The sequence below is a fragment of the Mycteria americana genome, chromosome 1, assembly GCF_035582795.1.
Source record: "Mycteria americana isolate JAX WOST 10 ecotype Jacksonville Zoo and Gardens chromosome 1, USCA_MyAme_1.0, whole genome shotgun sequence".
Taxonomy (NCBI): Eukaryota; Metazoa; Chordata; class Aves; order Ciconiiformes; family Ciconiidae; genus Mycteria; species Mycteria americana.
The window spans coordinates 163,545,131-163,563,446 of NC_134365.1; the positions used below are offsets into that span (position 1 = coordinate 163,545,131).

Sequence of the window (18,316 nt, forward strand, 5' to 3'; positions counted from 1 at the left end):
AGCACTGGGCGGGAATGGAAGTGGGTCACATTTTTCTCCTGTTTTGTTATATACAGAACAGACACAGAAATCTGAAGGATTTTGCTCTGAAAAACAAGTCATTTGCTTACGATGGGAGAAAGGGGATTGCCTAAGTGCAAGGCTATTGAATTGTGTCTCCTGGAAGATAATTTAAAACAAACAAAAAAAACTATCAAGCCAAAAAAAAAACCACCAAAAAAACCCCAAACCAAACCAAACGCAAACCCAAGACAAACAGCACACATAAGATCTTTTTCCAGTTATAGCTAACAGGGAGGCCGAACCTATAACAAAAGAAATTGTAGGAGTAGCAAGGAAGGAGGATGAGACAGATGGACAGTCCCAACTACTTCACTACTTCCCCCAAATTCAGGCAGAAGTAGCACCAGTATCTGTTTCTATTATTACACAGTGTTCACAAGCAAATAATAAACTGGCATGACTTGAACTTCATACCGTCCTACAAAACACATTACAAGCAGCAATAAAACTACTCAAAGTTTGGCCCATTTGCTAACAGAGAAAAGAACGTCCAGCAAAATTCCTGAAACTGTAGGAAACACAAAGCCTTCTCAGTTTATACTTTTATCATATTTGGAAGGTTATTTTCATAACCACGGCAGCTCAAGTTTTGAAAGAGTAGTTCAGACCTTCAATCATGCAAAAAGCTTTTAATTCTCCACTGAAAAGTAAGCGCACAGATGTGCTTTGGTATGTATGTTTAACATCCTTTGCCCATAGCCACACTTGCTGCTCCTAAAATATTTTGTTGAAATGGTGTCACTTCCTTTTTCTGTGTGTACTGTACCAATCTGGCTAAAACCAGCAGGCTTGTAAACAGGAACATGGGTTTTTCAACATGAACAAACATCTCAATTTAGATGTATGAAAAGTTTTTCAGTTTTGTGTGATGGGACTAAAAAAATTAAGGCCTTTTAGAACAGACTGAAAACAATGTGTATTGCTCCATTTGACTATGCATACCTTGAAGACAAAAGGCTTTATGAATCTGCTCTAAGAGACTTTATAATCTAAGCATCCTGCAAATTTCACCAGAAGATTTTACTTTAAAACCAACTGGACTCTCCTTGAATAGATGTATTTATGAAATTAAAATCTCAGAAAATAATCATAGTGAAGTGATCTGAACAGAGGTTTCTTAAACCCAGGTCGTCTTAAGTTTAAAAACAAAAAGTGACGTGGATGTCTTCTAATACTGAAGATTAAAAACATAGTTTTCTCAAACTCCCAGAGCAAAGCTGGAGTTATATGGGTGCATTGCATTCACTTGTTACTTATATTTGCTTCTAAACAATTTAAGGAAAGGGACCTGATCTCAAAATAGTTCCTGCTAAGCGTTTGTTAAATAGGATTATTTAACTCTTACAAATTGCATGTCATTTCCAAAGTATGGTGAAATAGCAGCTGCAGGAAAAAAAAAGTCGTCTCTGGGGCAATAGGGATATTTGTACCACATAAGATAAGCAGCACAAGTTTCATTAGCATTTGATAATTTAAAATAGAACTACACTTTTGAACAGCGATGATTACCTAAAGACTGCTAATTTTAGTCTGTTTCCTGTGGATATTTGATAGGCATTCTGAAGGGCACAAAAACATAACACATTGCTACATACATGAGCATTTCACTTGATGACAGTTCAGTTCACAAATATCTGTCCATAGATACTTCAACTACAAGATAATCTGAGACTGAACACACAGTTGTAGTTGGGTCACAAACAGCAGCAGAGAGACCAAAAAGCATGTGTGTGTACACACACAAAACAAACAAACCCTTATAAACAGGTAATTTTTTTTTCCATGAGAATTTTCGTTATTCAAATTCCTTCATCTTTAATACAGGGATAACATTTTTTTCAGTGACCATAAGGGCTTTCACAGAGCACTATACGTGTAAGTTCTAAGTATCTTGCTGGTAACCCCCCATTTCACGGAAGGGAAAACTGAGCCAATGAAGGCATGGAAGTTACCATAGCTACATAAAATGCAAGTAACAAAGGATGAAATTTGAACTCAGGTTTCCAGTTTCCTATTCGCTGAACCCTGAGCACTTTGAAAAATATACATTCCAGTACACTTTCATAACAGCAACAGTGTTCAATAACCTTACATGTTAATTACCTAAGCATGGCGTGTTAAAAATCATTAGTGGTTACTAACAGCTAGATAGTATAAAACAGAATTAGTCTTTGTACCAAAACTAATTCAAACTAATTCTTCTGATCACACACAAAAGCAGTAGTAACTCTGTCTCCTTACTTGGCATGTACAAACCTAGATTAATTTCAATGGGCACTGACTGTATAAAGAAACTTTAGATAAGACTGCTGGGATTCTTTCCTTGCACTCAACGCATGTGAGCACTTGGTGTCAGTTAAGAGTGATACAAATTAGTGAAAACTTTGATGATTTCAAGTTACCATCCTAAGGACTTGCCAGAGGAAAAGGAAACAAATCTGCAGATCTACAGTTTACTGGATCAAGAGCAAAACAGCACCAAGGAAATATATAAACTGTTCAGAAAGTAGAGGAAATCACTGATGTAATATTTGAAGGCAAAAAAACACACACCAAGGACTTTACCTCTTCTGAAGCTGTTCAAACAGAAACAGAATAATAACTGTAATTTACAGCTCACTTCATTTTTAATGTTATTCTATTACACCATCATCTATTTAATGCTGATATAACAGCCATTTTCTCCTCAACATGAATTCATTAGCCAAAGAATCAGAGTTGAAATAAAAAGAGAACTGGTTTGAAAACATGCGTTTTTAGAAATGCCTGAATAATCTTTAGCCACCCCAATCTCCACATCCTTACCGGAACGTCAAAAGTTTCTTGCGTGTCATCCAGCATCTGAATTTTGATGGAGATGAGTTTTCCTGGAGGTGTCATAGGTGGTTTCTGTCCATGCTCCAAGGTACTGATCCCAGCATTTTCCTGAGCTCCTAACCGGGATCCTGCTGTCGGTCTCTGCTCTGTTTCACCCATGTTTAGAGAAATGTTTCTTATATCTGATAAAAGAATAAGGGCAAAGACGACCATATCACTTATTTATAAGAGTTGTTGTGCATAAGCATTATGGTATATATACTTACAGGTAATAAACCACGTGACCATTAACACGAAGCAATAACCATTATGATTTTTTTTTTAATGTATCATATGAAGACAAGAAAACTAGGCAAACTTTGTACTTTTCAAAATACACAGGCTAATCACCTCCTGGGGGTAAAGCTGATAGACTGGCTACAGTACTGCACAATGGGAAAGTATTCCTTTTCTCCTGGAAAAGGAAACCAGACCACACTGGAAACAGAGCACAACACAACCCAGATTTCAATTAATTATGCTAATTTGTATGTATTTATGAATCAGGCTGTTAGCAGCCACAGCCAGGGCTCCCAGAGAAGGGAGGAAGGTGAGGAGAGCAGGTGGGACAACTCACCACTTGCTGACCATCATTCCCTCCTGGCACATCAGCATTTTTTCCTTTGGTCCTTCCAGCCTTCTCTGGCCCTTTGCAGCTGGCACCTTGCTTAAGGGTCTGCGAAGCAGGAAAGCCAAAGGGGTACAAGATGACTCCAATTACATGGCCTAAATATTTTGTTTCCTTTGGGGACCAGAGCTGCTCTAGAACCTGGAGCTTGGCCTGATCCCACTGATGGGCCAAGGACTATGAGGACGTGCTACTGGGAAGTCCAGAAGAAGCCAGAGCAAAAACACTGGTTGGGAAAAGCAAGGGAAACCTAATTTCCCACGGAGCCCTGTAAACAGGGGGGGAACACCAAGGAACGCACCTTCCTCACTGTGGTACGGGAAGGCTACATCTGCACCAGCTTGCCTGCACCCCTCGCTGAATGTGGATGTCTGCTTCGTATCCATGGAAAATAACCTCAGAAACTGGCTTGCTAGTTTTGTTTCCACGCAGCTTTCGCACCACATTACACAGCACATTTCTGCTAAATAATTATTCTATCCCAAAAAGGGAGCAGAGCTACAACAGTGATTCAGTGTGATTTTTCATTAACTGGCACATCTTTGAACCTTCTTTTTTAATTCAAGGACCATTAGTTTTACTTGTCAAATGTTACACATCATACTAGAATTTTATTTCACTTTTTTCCCACTGCCTTTTGACACTCTAGCTGGGTTTCTGATGAAACCCGCTGCTACTGTCTATTTATCTTTCTTGGTAATTGCATTTCCATTCTGCATGACTTTTATATGCTGATCAATGACCATTAAAAAAACATGTAGCATACAGAAAGAATGGAAATGTAACTTTCCAGCTGAACAGAGGCACAAGAAGAGTACTGCCAATCATTGCCTGGCTTTTACTCTGAGGTTACAAATTCGGAGAAGCCTATGGGAAAAATAGGAAGCACAAGATAGCCTATGCATTAGTCAATGCATCACCAGTTCTACATTATACTATAAAGAACAGTGCCATGTAATAAGATACCAGTTCCCTCTGTAAGGATAGAATAAAAAAAGAAAAAAAGATTTTTCACTTAGAGTAAAAATTTTTTAGAGTAAAAAAAATTGGCTTAGAGTAAAAATTTTTTAAAAAGCACTTTGATTAAAAGAAAAAAAAGTCTTAGCTGAGAAGGAAGGGAATGAAAAATTAGGGATCGCGGACTTCTACCTATCAGCTCAACAGGCACAAGTGAAGGAGAACAAAAAACCACAGGCAAACTTTTGCAATGAACCAGCACTATCCTACACCTATCCTATGGCCGACAGCCCAGCTGAAGTGCCCCTACACCAATGCATGCAGCATGGGAAACAAACAGGAGGAAAATGGAAGCCACCATGCTGCTAGAAAGCTACGACCTTGTTGCCATTACTGAAACTTGGTGGGATGAATCCCATGACTAGAGTGCAGCTCTTGATGGCTACAGGCTGTTCAGAAGGGACAGGCAAGGAAGGAGGGAAGGAGGCATTGCCGTCTACATGAAGAAATGGATAGAGTGTGAAGAGCTGTCTCTGAAGAACAGCCATGAGCAGGTTGAAAGCTTATGGGTAAGAATCTGAGACAGAGGCAACAAAGGGAACCTTGTGGTTGGTGTCTACTACAGGCTGCCCGACCAAGGGGAGCCTATTGACGAAGCCTTCTTACTCCAGCTACAGGAGGCATTGCGCTCTCAGGCTCTCATCCTGCTGGGGGACTTCAACCACCCCGACATCTGCTGGAAAAGTAGCATGGCAAGCTACAGGCAATCCAGGAGACTCCTGGAATGCATTGAGGATAACTTCTTAAGCCAGGTAATAGACAGCCCTACCAGAGCAGATGCGATACTAGACGTGTTGGTCACCAACACAAGTGAGCTAATCGGTGACGTCAAGATGGGAGGCAGCCTGGGCTGCAAGTGATCAGGCACTGGTGGAGTTCGCAGTCCTGAGGGATATGGGTCAGACAAAGAGTAAAGTCAGGACCCTGAATTGTAGGAAAGCAAACTTCCAGCTGTTCAGGGAATTAGTCAATAGGACCCCCTGGGAAACTGCCCTCAGGGACAAGGGAGCAGAACAGAGCTGGCAGATCTTTAAGGACACTTTCCATAAAGCACAAGAGTTCTCGATCCCCAGGGGTAAGAAATCAGGAAAGGAAGGCAAGAGACTAGCATGGATGAGTCGAGACCTGCTGGTCAACTAAAGGGCAAGAAGGAAATGCACAGGCAGTGGAAGCAGGGACAGGTATCCTGGGAAGAGTACAGGGATGCTGCCCGGTTGTGTAGGGATGGGGTCAGGAAGGCCAAGGCGCAGCTGGAGCTGAACTTGGCAAGGGATGCAAGGAATAATAAGAAGGGCTTCTACAGGTATGTCAGCCAGAAAGGGAAGGTCAAAGAAAGCGTACCCCCCCCATGAGCAAGACTGGCAAACTGGTAGCAATGGACAAGGAGAAGGCTGAGGTACTCAACTTCTTTGCCTCAGTCTTCACTGGCAATCTCTCTGCCCACACCTCTCAAGTGGATGGAAAGCAAGACGGGGACTGGGGGAGCAAAGTCCCTCCCATTGTAAGGGAAGATCAGGTTTGTGACCACCTGAGGAACCTGAACATACATAAGTCTATGGGACCTGACGAGATGCATCCCAGAGTCCTGAGGGAACTGGCTGATGTAGTTGCCAAGCCACTCTCCATGATATTTGAAAAGTCATGGCAGTCAGGTGAAGTCCCTGGTGACTGGAAAAAGGGAAACATTGCACCCATTTTTAGAAAGGGTAGAAAGGATGACCCTGGGAACTACCGACCTGGCAGCCTCACCTCTGTGCCTGGGAAGATCATGGAACAGACCCTCCTAGAAGCTATGCTAAGGCACATGGAGGACAGGGAGGTGATTTGAGACAGCCAACATGGCTTCACCAAGGGCAAGTCTTGCCTGACCAACCTAATGGCCTTCTATGATGGAGTGACTGCATCAGTAGACAAGGGAAGAGCGACGGATGTCATTTATGGGACTTCTGTAAGGCCTTTGACAGAGTCCCCCACAACGTCCTTCTCTCTAAATTGGACAGAGATAGATTTGATGGGTGGACTGTTCGGTGGATGAAGAATTGGTTGGATGGTCGCATCCAGAGGGTACAGTCAACGGCTCAATGTGCAGATGGAGATCAGTGACAAGTGGTGTCCCTCAGGGGTCCATACTAAGACCAGTGCTGTTTAATATCTTCATCAGTGACATAGACAGTGGGATCGAGTGCAGCCTCAGCAAGTTTGCAGATGACACCAAGCTGAGTGGTGCAGTTGACATGCCTTGAGGGATGGGATGCCATCCAGAGGGACCTGGACAAGCTTGAGAAGCGGGCCCGTGTGAACCTCATGAGGTTCAACAAGGCCAAGTGCAGGGTCCTGCACCTGAGCCAGGGCAACCCCCGGTATCAATACAGGCTGGGGGATGAAGGGATTGAGAGCAGCCCTGCAGAGGAGGACTTGGGGGTACTGGTGGATGAAAAGCTGGACATGAGCTGGCAATGTGTGCTCGCAGCCCAGAAGGCCAACCATATCCTGGGCTGCATCAAAAGAAGCGTGGCCAGCAGGTCGAGGGAGGTGATTCTGTCCCTACACCCCACTCTGGTGAGACCCCACCTCCAGTACTGCGTCCAGCTCTGGAGTCCTCGGCACAGGAAAGACATGGACCTGTTGGAGCAGGTCCAGAGGAGGGCCACAAAAATGATCAGAGAAATGGAACATCTCTCCTGTGAGGAAAGGCTGAGAGAGCTGGGGTTGTTCAGCCTGGAGAAGAGAAGGCTCTGGGGAGACCTCATTGCAGCCTTGCAGTACTTAAACGGGGCTTATAAGAAAGATGGGGACAGACTTTTTAGCAGGACCTGTTGCGATAGGACAAGGGGTAATGGTTTTAAACTGAAAGAGGGTAGATTTAGACTAGATATAAGGAAGAAATTTTTTACAATGAGGGTGGTGAAACACTGGAACAGGTTGCCCAGAGAGGTGGTCGATGCCCCATCCCTGGCAACATTCAAGGTCAGGTTGGATGGAGCTCTGAGCAACCTGATCTAATTGAAGATGTCCCTGCTTATTTGCAGGGGGGTTCGACTAGGCAACCTTTAAAGGTCCCTTCCAAACCATTCTATGATTCTACCCAACAGGGTTGGAGATACTAGTGAAACCTATCCAAGTGCATGCCAAATACTATTGAGAGGCAAATTTTTCCTCAATTGGCACTGTAATCTAAAATGGAAAAGGAATAATTTAAAAGAATAAAATCAATTTAATTGAATTAAATTAAAACCTTTTTATGAGATAAGAAGTGCCAACAAGAAAGCTGCAGCTGGAGGCAGAAATTCCAGAAGAAAAGACACCAAGCTCTATATAGCAAGACTCCAGGCCTACTTACAAATAAATCTGGTTTTCACGCCCATGAAGTACACAGGGACATTTTAAAAGGTAACACATGCACCCTGTCTGGAAGTGCCATTGCACACAAAGATACTGGTCTATGTCCTTATTAATTCAAAAGCTGTTTTAAGAGCTCTTCTGAAGTCACCATATACCACAGACAGCACCAACATGGCAGAAAGGACCTCTACAATTGCTGTGTTACTATGGTAGTTTTTGGATAGGTACAGACATTTGAAGTCGACGAAGAAGAAACCTGTTCTTTCCATTTAAATCCTAAACATAGGAATCAATTCAGTCAGTTCAAGTGATACCTTTAAATAATCAATGCAAGGAAATATTACAGAGCTTGAACCTTTCTATAAATGTTCTTTCTGACTAGATGATCTACTGGCCCACACACACATTCAGATAGGCCAATAAGCTTAGTGAAACAAGGAAAAAAGACCCAAATTTAGGAGCCAAAAAAATCATGGAGGAAAGGTATAAGCCAAACCACACCATATATACAGCTGAGACTGTTTTTTATTATTATTATTATTATTAACAGTTAGTAATATAGAAACTCTTGTATATATATTGAACCATAGTTACACACACACACTTCCCTTTGGAAGCAAAGATCTAAGAAGTATTGGCCACCCTGATCACATGCATCTGCTACTTACAAAATTAAAAGCAGACCTTTCATTTTTTAATCTGTATATCTAAACATCAGCATGGTGCATTGGACATCACTTAAGGTTTTTTTCTGTATGACACTAGTCTCACCACAGTGCTGTCATAATATCAGCATAGTATCTTTATTATGCCTTTATGTAAAAAAGGCCTTAAAAATTATTACAATTACTCTCTCTAAAATAATGCAGCCCATGAGTCAAGCTGTATACCTTTCTCTAAGTCACTTTGATGTAGAAGACCAAGAAGTAAGGTTACAGGATGCAACAGAAGAGTATTAAGCAAATATTAAGCAAACCTGGGGGGATTAGGATGCCTCATGTCTGTCACGAGGAGAAGGATCAAGTTTGGATGGAAGATGGAGAATTTTAAAGATGCTCTAGTAGAAAGAAGACATTGATGAATTGCGGAGAGTATTAATGGAGAAGGAAAAGCAGTGGCCACCAGACTCCAGCACATGCAGCTCTAAGCAAAATATAAGTGGAGGCAGACAACTGGTACGGGAGCCAAGAGAGTGGCAAATAAAAAGGACACATCTAAACCCTGAAAATTAAGGGTTTCTGCCTGCTCTTTTTGACAGCTGGTGAAACCCAGGGCCAAAATCACATCTATCATTTCTGCTGCAGGTTTGCTGGGTGTCAGTGCCCTTCTCAGTAGTGCTGTAGCATTTGCAAAGACGGAGAGAGACTGCTGCAGAGAGCTAACCTGCATCCCAACCTGCACGAGGGGAGAAGTTACCTGAGATGGCTGAGCTGCCCACAGAGGAGCCTTGGACTCTCCTGCTCCTTCCCTGCCTCATGCCTTGCACCAACTCTCACCCTCCTCAGACCCTTTGCTGAGCCAAGGCACCTCGCTAACCCAAAAGAAAACAACCCTGTGTTCATTCTTTGCTGGGTTAGCAAATTAAATCAGCTCTCAGCAGGCTGGCAAACCTAAGGCTGGAGTGAGCTAAGCCCAGCCAGCTGCTGGCAGGCCACTAGATTAACTCAAGCCATCTCACCTAACTCTACCTAAAACACCTGGAAGGCACAAAAACCTACAACTGCCATTAGATAGATTAGTAAATGTGTTTTTGTCCTAATCACATGTTAACAATCCTTTTACACAGATACTACATGCTTAGATGAAAATTTTAAGTTCTGTATATACTCGTGCAGTAGCTGTACAAAAGCCACGATGTCATTCAGCATAAAGCCATTTTAGTTCTCCCTGTTCAAATCAGGCACATTTTATAGAATTGGAAAGGTTCAGGCCAATTAAAGTTTCCATGTATTTTTCTTTGGCAAGATGAACAAACAATAAAACTGACTTAGTCTAAAGGGAGCTAGGAGTATAAACAGCATTGGGGGGGGGGGGGGGGGGAATAAAGGGTTATAAAAATTACAAAATACTGACAAAAAGAGAAGTAAAAAGAAGCAGCCACTGTTAGAAATGTGAGTAGAGCTCATGCTGGAATAGATGCTCATCTGATCTGTTAACTACTCTGCTCTTCTAGATCAGGCAATGAGGTTTGGACATTTGATGCAAGAGGCTCCTGAAGCCTGAAGGCTCCTGCTATAGGGGGAGAATGGTACCAGGTATCTAGGTCTTTTCCACTTCTTTTGCTTTGCTTAAACACATTTTCACAGCATGAAATAGAAGGCAGCACATTGTTCACTATACTCCTTTCAAAGGTGGGGAAGCCTGAGGCACAGTGGGATGGTATGACTGGCTTGTAAAGTCACTGAGCAGACTAGCTGCAGAGCTAAAGCTGCAGTCAAGGCCTCTCAGATGCTGGCCCAACACTGTCTCCCACATCATATGGCAATGAAATATTTGAAAGAGATTGAAGTAATCAATATGATACCAGATGAGGTAACTCAAACTGACTCAATGGCTTATAAACTGTCGGGAGGAACTAGGAAGGCACCGGAGGACTAGAAAGGAACACATTCAATCCAGATCTTGTAAAGGACAATGAATGTGAAGCAGCAAGGAGAAAAAGGGGCAATCCAGGCAAACTGCTCACACACGCTTTTAACTCTCAGCTTCTTGTAAAACTTTTGGAAAGCCTCAGCTGTGGAGAGGACTACAGTGAATACTGCTAGCTAACACTCCTGTCAAGTCCTCATCCTCAGTTTTAAGCACCTTCATGTTTACACAAAAACATAAAACTTGACAAATTGGAGTAAGTTTAAGGAATCATAATAAGTAAGTTATAGGCAGGATAATATGCACAGGTCACACATGGAGGGCTCAGAGAGAGCAGCTGTGGCAAATCTAACTGTGAGGGTGAAGATACCACCTCTCTCTGAGGCCCAGTCCACCCCTGCACCGGACATCAGTGCTCCAAAGCAGAGGGAGCAGGACGTGTCTGCACCTCAGCCGCCCCACTGCAGAGGCCACTTTATCAACCAAGCCCACTTCTCACATGATGCGCTGATCCTTCCTATTTCCTTTTCCCTCCCCTTGGGTAACAGCAAAGTAGGTATAAATGTATGGCCCCGCCAAAAACACGTACAGACCTGTTCGTCTCCAGAAAGGGAAAATTCTATACCTGCAGCATGAATTGTCAATTAAGCTGCATTTTCATTAATACAGCAGAATTACCATAAACATGAAATAAAAGAGCAACTTTCTTGAACCCACATAAAAAAAAAAAAATATATATATAACAAGACAACAGACCAGGAAGACTCAAATCAAATTGTCTGAAATGATGGGGAGCAGACAGAGGGCCAATCAATACAGCTCAGTTTTTTATATTTTGTGAAACGTTATCACAGTTAACTTCCACGAGTCCACGGCAGACTTGTACAAAGCAAATACGGCAATTACAAAAATTTAAGGTATTCATCTAAATAACACTAATAGGATTTCTTCACCAAAACCCAGAATTTTGAAAGTTACGACAAATCAGTGCCAAAGAAAGAAACCATCCCCACACTTGCTCAGCACAGAGCTTGTGTGCACCAGGCACAGCCCTGGTGAAAGCCCGCGAGGTAGCAGACACGATGCACACAGCTAGCCATCGCAGCAATAAATGGCAAATTTTCAAGTCATGCTAAATGAAGTGACTGGATCAGCCCCGTTCCAGGCAAACAATAACCAAAATTTGTTTCTTGAGCGGGAGTCACCAGGCACCATGTACGACGGCTGCGTGGGAATACCTAGAGGTGACAGATTTATCCTTTTCGCAAATAAAAAGCAAATGCAATTTGGAGGAAGGAGAAGTCTGCAGCAGAGAAGGGGGGATGTTTTTGAAAGCTTTGAAGTCACCGTTGTCTTATGAGTCTTTGGCAGTTTCTCATGGGACAATATTGAACATTTCTTGGAAAATCTTCTCTCTGAAGTCTGACTTTCTTAAGGAACTACCAAAACTCACAAACAACTGCCTCACTAAGGCAACATTCGTGCTTCACGTTACTCTGCACAGAATCTCATACGCCCTTGAAATTACATGACGGTCCTTACAAAGAAAAACATACATTAGAAATCTGACATAAATCCAGAAACTTTTCATTAGGCTAGTGGACCAGCATTTTTGTGGAAGCAAAGAAATGTGACACCAAAAGCTCTTAATAGAAAAATAGCTCAAGCTTGAAGGGCAGTAGTACAGACACAGGTGCTGGGTGCCTGCTTCTCTGCTTGCACCCAGCAGACTAAGCTCAGTTGCTTAGCCTCTAATGGAAACATTGCAAGAGAAGGTGGTTTCTGGACTCCTGTTCAGACTGCTGTCTGCCCTTTCTGCGCACATCCACAATATTCAGATAAAGAAGGAAGTATTATAAAAAGCCAATTCTTCTGTACCATTGGACTATCTTCTGGGATCAAAAAAAAAAAAAAAAAAAAGCAGCATTGTAAATGGTGGCTGTTTCATGAATTCACAACTAGGGAGGCCCTAGGTGAGGTATGGTCAAGAAGATGAGCGTGACAGGCTCATGTCTAATCGCCTGCACAGTCAGTGGAGAACAGGATGGAGGGGGAGCTCCTAAACTGGGCTTAATTTCTAAATACAGATTTATTTTTTCTTATTCCTGTCCCTAAAGACACAGAAAATTAACCTCTTAAAACCTGCCTGCCCAAGAAAACACCATGGCTGTCTACTTTTTGCAACTGGATCCTCTAGCATTCTGCTGACTTCCTAAAATTTGCAGCAATAAGAAACGCCTTCAATTAAGGCAGAGTATCCATAATACAATAACATTTTTCCACCTGTCATGAAAATAAAGATAGCCCACAAAGTTGCCCATCTTGGTCAGACTTGGAAAACCTCTAAATCACACTCTTAGCCCTTCACCCGGTTTATATGGTACAGGCATGTAGGTGGACAGACTAAGTACTCAGATTTGTGGAGAAATACAGTACACTTAGTTATTAACACCAAACTAGCTAGAACATGAAACCAATGTCAAATTTAGGGACCTAAGCAGCAAGTAACACAAAGCTTTACAAACTCAAACTATTCAGTATGCCGATAATGTGGTCTGAAATCCAGAATAATGAACATTTATGTATGTACAGGACAAAAAAACCCACCTCTTGCAAGCCTATCTGTACAGCATTCAGAATGCCCGCATTCATTACTGCTTCTACCTTTGGGGCCATTCAGCTTCCAATCGGAGCTCATTTATCTTCATTGCATTCAGGTCCTAAAGCTGTTTGCAATTCTGTGGCGCTAGCAGCTGTCCCAGATTCCAAGTCTTCTGCCAGATGTCAGCAAAGAGCAGTCCCATCCCACACAAATCTGATGTATGCTATCTTTTTTCCTCAACCACACACCTGTCAGTAGATCTATCAACAAGTGGAGTAATAGATTTCTGTATGCTTTTGCAATTGCCTCTGTGAAAAACCTTATCCCTTAAGCATAAATACAGATTGTTCTGTGAATCAAGCCAGTCTAGTCTACAAATATTTTTTTAAACCCACAAAATTAAAATTACTTGTGATGACTGTCAATTATATTAAACAAGACAGTAAACATATTGATTCGCTGCATGCTGTGTTTTCCAGGCAACCTTGCATTAGAAACTTATTGCAGGCAAGGAACATTTTTTTTTCTTCCCTGCATCTCACACAAGCAAGGAAAGCCATTGTATATATGTAAGTGAGCAATTAAGTAAGTGAAGCCTTCATATACTCACCCTCTCAAAGGATCCCTCAGAAACCTCTTCATACAAGTTACTCTTGGGACTGGTTGTGACCATTTCCCAACCTCTAGGGACTTGTCTTCACTATCTATTCTTCACTACCCCTTCATGGTACCCTTGTACCATGATCAATGCTGTTTACTTGAATCAGGAATGCCAATGTCCTATTCAAACCAACACAGCCAATTTTGACGTTTTTTCTTCAGGTTTTAAATCAGCCAACTTGAAGGCACTGTACAAACAGGTGATTCTGGCTATTCCTGGAAGGAAAATTAGTGTCTCATCTGCTAAGCCAAGGGGATGATTAGCTCCAGTTGCTCAGTTAGTGACTCTCCCCCAAAAACTGTGCTTTCCCTCCAAATCCAAAGGCACAGTCTGAACAAAATGGGGAGCTCCTGGAGCCATGAATCCCTTAATAGCCCAGAGGGAAGTATTTCTACACAAACGCTTCATTTGTTATTAGACACATTCAAATTTGAATTAAGTATTGCCCACTTGCTTTGCATTTATTGTATCACCATTTAACTACCATGTATGTGTTTATAACTTAGTTGTACATGAAGTTCAACACAATTTTTCTTTGAAAATATTTCCTGCCACTTTACTTTCCCAATTGAACAGACCACATCTTTTCTACAAAATTTCTGCTTTACCTCGGGATGGGGGGAGGATATTTCTTCTTTACTGTGAAACTCACAACCTGCTTTCTGAGATGTTTTTCAACCTGTTGTCAAAACTGCCTGCATAGGAAATTATGGTTAGGAAGAAGTTGCAAGCTACTGGTATCATATACTTCTATTGGATTTCATTGACACCCCTTCCATTTTGCATAACCTGTTTGTGCCAATTCTGTCACTAAAACCTATGAAAAAGTAAAACTTAACATGCTTGCACAAGTGACAAAATGCAATTTAAAAAAAAAAAATCCATGGGAAAAAAAATTGGGAGTAAAGAGCGCATGCAATACACGCTGAAGTCACCCAGCTAGTCCTTTACTGATGATAAAATGTGTTGTAGAAGTGACAAAGTACATGTTATCATTTTATGAAGACCTAAAGCATTTTAAAGTTGAGATATAAAAGCATCATCATGTGGGCAAAAAGCTATTTCACATTATGGACAGAAAGACTGTGGAAGCCTTATTGCCACATGGTAAATGCTTTAAGACGTTTAAACGTTTAAGAAAACCTCTTTCTTGTGTTTCCAGCCAGCACAGAGTTTCTTGATCAACTGGGTCATCACCTGAGCCCACAGTTTGTCACAGGAAAACACAAGCGAAGTGGGTAAGAACTTAAAAGCCATTTAGTGGTTCAACAGTAGTACAAATGACTCCTGAAGCCATTAAAAGTATTTTCCAAAACCCTTTCATGCCATCGCTCTGCATAAATAAAGCTGTTGCACCAGCTGGAGTGCTCTGGGCTCATTCACCCATACAACACCTCATGTGAAAGCCAAGCCGAATGTGCTTATAGTAGAAGAAAGTAATCTGATTTACTTCCAGATTTAACAGAATTCTGAAAGGGATCCAGCAACTCATACCCAGCCTCAAGCATAACATAGACGTTTTCCATGAAATAAAAACATGTCAGAAGAATAAATAACACACTACATTAATACTACTGTTCAGCAGTTGGGGGAAAATCTGATACAGTCCTGGTTTTGAGAAATAAAACAGCTCGGAGGAAATACTATTTCTCTGAACCAAGTACAAGTATATAGGAGAGGTATTCATGCTGCCTAAATGCAAGCTGGCTCCTCCGGAGAGCTGTTAAGCACCAGAGCCTAATTCGGGTGTTCAGTGGCCTTTCAGAAGAGCTTCTCCCTTCTTGAGCCCGCAGACCCCTAGCAGAAGATCAAAATGCAATGGTCAGTGTGCCAAGACCCTGACCCCGTTCTCTCTCCTGTTGAGAGATCCATTACGTTTTGTTGCATTGATGGTGTGTTGCGTAAGTATGGAGCAGAAGCTCGTGAGCTTGCCACCCCACATGCTGCGCTGCACAAAAGGGGTACCCTTATTGCCCAGTGGCTCAAAACCACAGAGGACAATGACATCAGTGTTCAGCACTATGCACCCGGGGAAGACGCCTATCCAAACATGTTAAATTGAAGCCATAATGGCCTTGACTAGTTTCCTTTTTGCCCAAAGCTTGTGATCAGACTCCCACAAAATTATTACATAGGTCTTCCATCAGGAAAAACATATTTATGGCCACAGTTGTATGCTCAGTATACAACCCACTATAAAAACAGAGAAAATTCCTGCAGGCTTTCAATACTTAAACATCTGTTCCCAAAAGAGACTTTTTATAAGTTTGTAAAACTACTCGATATAATTGAATATACAATGATTTTTTTTTTAATTAAGTCTTTCACCAGAAGCCTTTATTATGCTTGACCAAGGAAATACCACACTTGGTAATGACACAGTTTCCAGTAAGAAATGCTCATACCATCAAGAAAAAAAAATTGCTTTATGTACTGCTGTTTAGAAGACAACTTAATAGATTCTTTGACATCCTGGTGAAGATATAACGGGTCATGAGGCGTGACTGTATAATATCCAGATTCAAATACCCTATAGTGTTTTAAAATTATGTCTTTATTCTTCCTTCAAAAATGATTTTAAAAATTACAGCAAAACTTTCAAACTTGCTTAGGTTTCCATCTCATTTCTCTTTGTGTGAATACTTGAACCACTAAAAGATCCCTGGAGAAACTCTACCTGTGCTGAACAGCACAGTCTAGACACTGTCTGCCCCTGTTTGTCTGACGACAGTTCTCCCAATCTTTCAAGATACAGTACTTCTCTGTCTTTAATTGATAACACCGCATTTATTCTGTGAACAGCTACCAGAGATACTGTGAGACAGAGATACAGATATACCGCTGCACAGGTAAGTTCTCATTTTATGTCTGGCTAAAATACAAGTATTGTGTATGCTGCATGAAGACAGACTAGAGTTGGTTTTCATAGAAAACAGAGTTAGACCAAAAAAGCTCTGTTAGCTGCTGTTGTGTCTGCAAAATAAACTGCTTTTCCCACCGTAACTTACTTCACCATGAAAACTGGCATAAGTTACTCCAAAGCACAGCGCTATTATTGCCAGCTTTAGAAGCTGCACCTAGAGAAGGGCCTGCCTGTTCAGCCACCCCATCACCTCAACAAACGTGTTTCAGTGCAGATTACATCCCCGTGGCTTCTGTTACATCCCTGTGGCTTCTGTTACATTTCAAAACTAATTACTCACCTGCTCAGAAGTGTGAAAAAGCCTCATCTGTGGAATCTGTACTTTTTACTATTGAAGAGGACAGTGGAAAGCATCAGTTCTCTTGTTTAGTTCTCTTCCTTGCAGCATTTGCAAGGAGAGAACGCAGAAATACTGCCAAACCGCCCCACCAGTCTGCGCTGACCTTCTCAAAATATCATTGGAAGTAACACCCCAAAACAGCTTTTACCATCCGAGCAGGACAGAGAGGCATAAGACTCAGATCCTTTTTTAAAATTAAGACATCAAGAGGTAGAAGTTGTCAGTGAAAGATCAAGCAGAAAGAGGGACATGGTAAATAATACATTTCAGATCATTCAAAGTGAATGCTGCCTGAAAGATTTTGACGGGTCCTCTCACTAAATACAAGACTCCCAGTAAAGCAGCACGGCAGAGCGCACTGCTGTGCCAGGCAAACAGGGAGGCTGGGTATTAGATTGCTCTTCCCTTGGAGAACTTCCTACACTCCTCATATTCCTTTCTTGGCTCCTGAGTCTCAAGTAACTTTAGATTATGCTGAACTCGGAAAGCAGCTTTTATACCCATATCCAATAGTAGTATACAGGATACCCATGGCAGGCAAAGACCTCTAAAGAGTAAATAACCAGCATCTCCTGGGAATTTTTCCTCGCTGAGCATGCTCAAACTTTGCACGCTTTCCCAATGGCAACCAAACGTCTCCCCACAGAGCGGGCAAGCACGCACCAGCCTGGGAACAGAGGAGCCCAAGATGCCTTTCATTTCCATGGCTGCCCGAACTGGAGCAGGTCCAGGCCCTGGAAAGGAGAGCAGGGAGCCCATTTTTCCTGCGCTGGCCGTGGCAGAGCTGCCGGCACCCGGGCAGCCAGGAAGCGGAAGGCGTGCATCTGGAGCCCAGCGGGGACCAGCGCCAGACCTGAGGGAGGCGAAGGAGCAGACTGGGACGAGGGCCCTGAAACAGGAGGGAGAGAGCGAAACAGGGCAGGGAAGGGAGCCAGGGATCCCGAGGCAGTGCACAAAACAAGGCAGGAAAAGCGGAAAAGACGACTGCATGTAAGAGAAAAACTGGGCAAGGATGGGGAAGGGGGGCTGGGACAGGCAAGGGGTCTGGTCTCTGACAAGCAGTCTGGAAGGGAGGAGAAACCGCAGGTGAAAGGTAAGAGAATAAGAAGCCAGAAACTGGAGACAGGCCCCAAAAAGTGCAAAAGGGTTGCCAGGAAGGGCAAGGCAAATGAGAGAGAGGGAAAAAAATGCTCTTCGACAGAGGACTAAGTCCACTTCCTTCCAGAGCTGGGACCTGAAGTCAACGGTCCCGTCCTGCACGTGCACAACAACTCAGGGGCATCCCCCTCTCACGG

General features: G+C 42.5%; 1 protein-coding gene across 5 annotated transcripts in view; it reads right to left on the reverse strand.

The window, feature by feature from the left end:
• FARP1 (FERM, ARH/RhoGEF and pleckstrin domain protein 1) overlaps positions 1 to 3,062 on the reverse strand; it is a 171,640-nt gene extending 168,578 nt beyond the window's left edge. For 4 of the 5 annotated variants that reach the window (XM_075526609.1, XM_075526600.1, XM_075526590.1 and 1 more), the window contains exon 1: positions 2,869 to 3,055. In XM_075526609.1, the coding sequence (XP_075382724.1) occupies positions 2,869 to 3,039 (171 nt within the window). In that variant the 5' untranslated portion in view covers positions 3,040 to 3,055. Of the gene's footprint in view, positions 1 to 2,868 lie in introns of all 5 variants that reach the window. The other variant, XM_075526580.1, reaches the window with a different exon arrangement.
• Between the last annotated feature and the right edge of the window lie 15,254 nt (positions 3,063 to 18,316).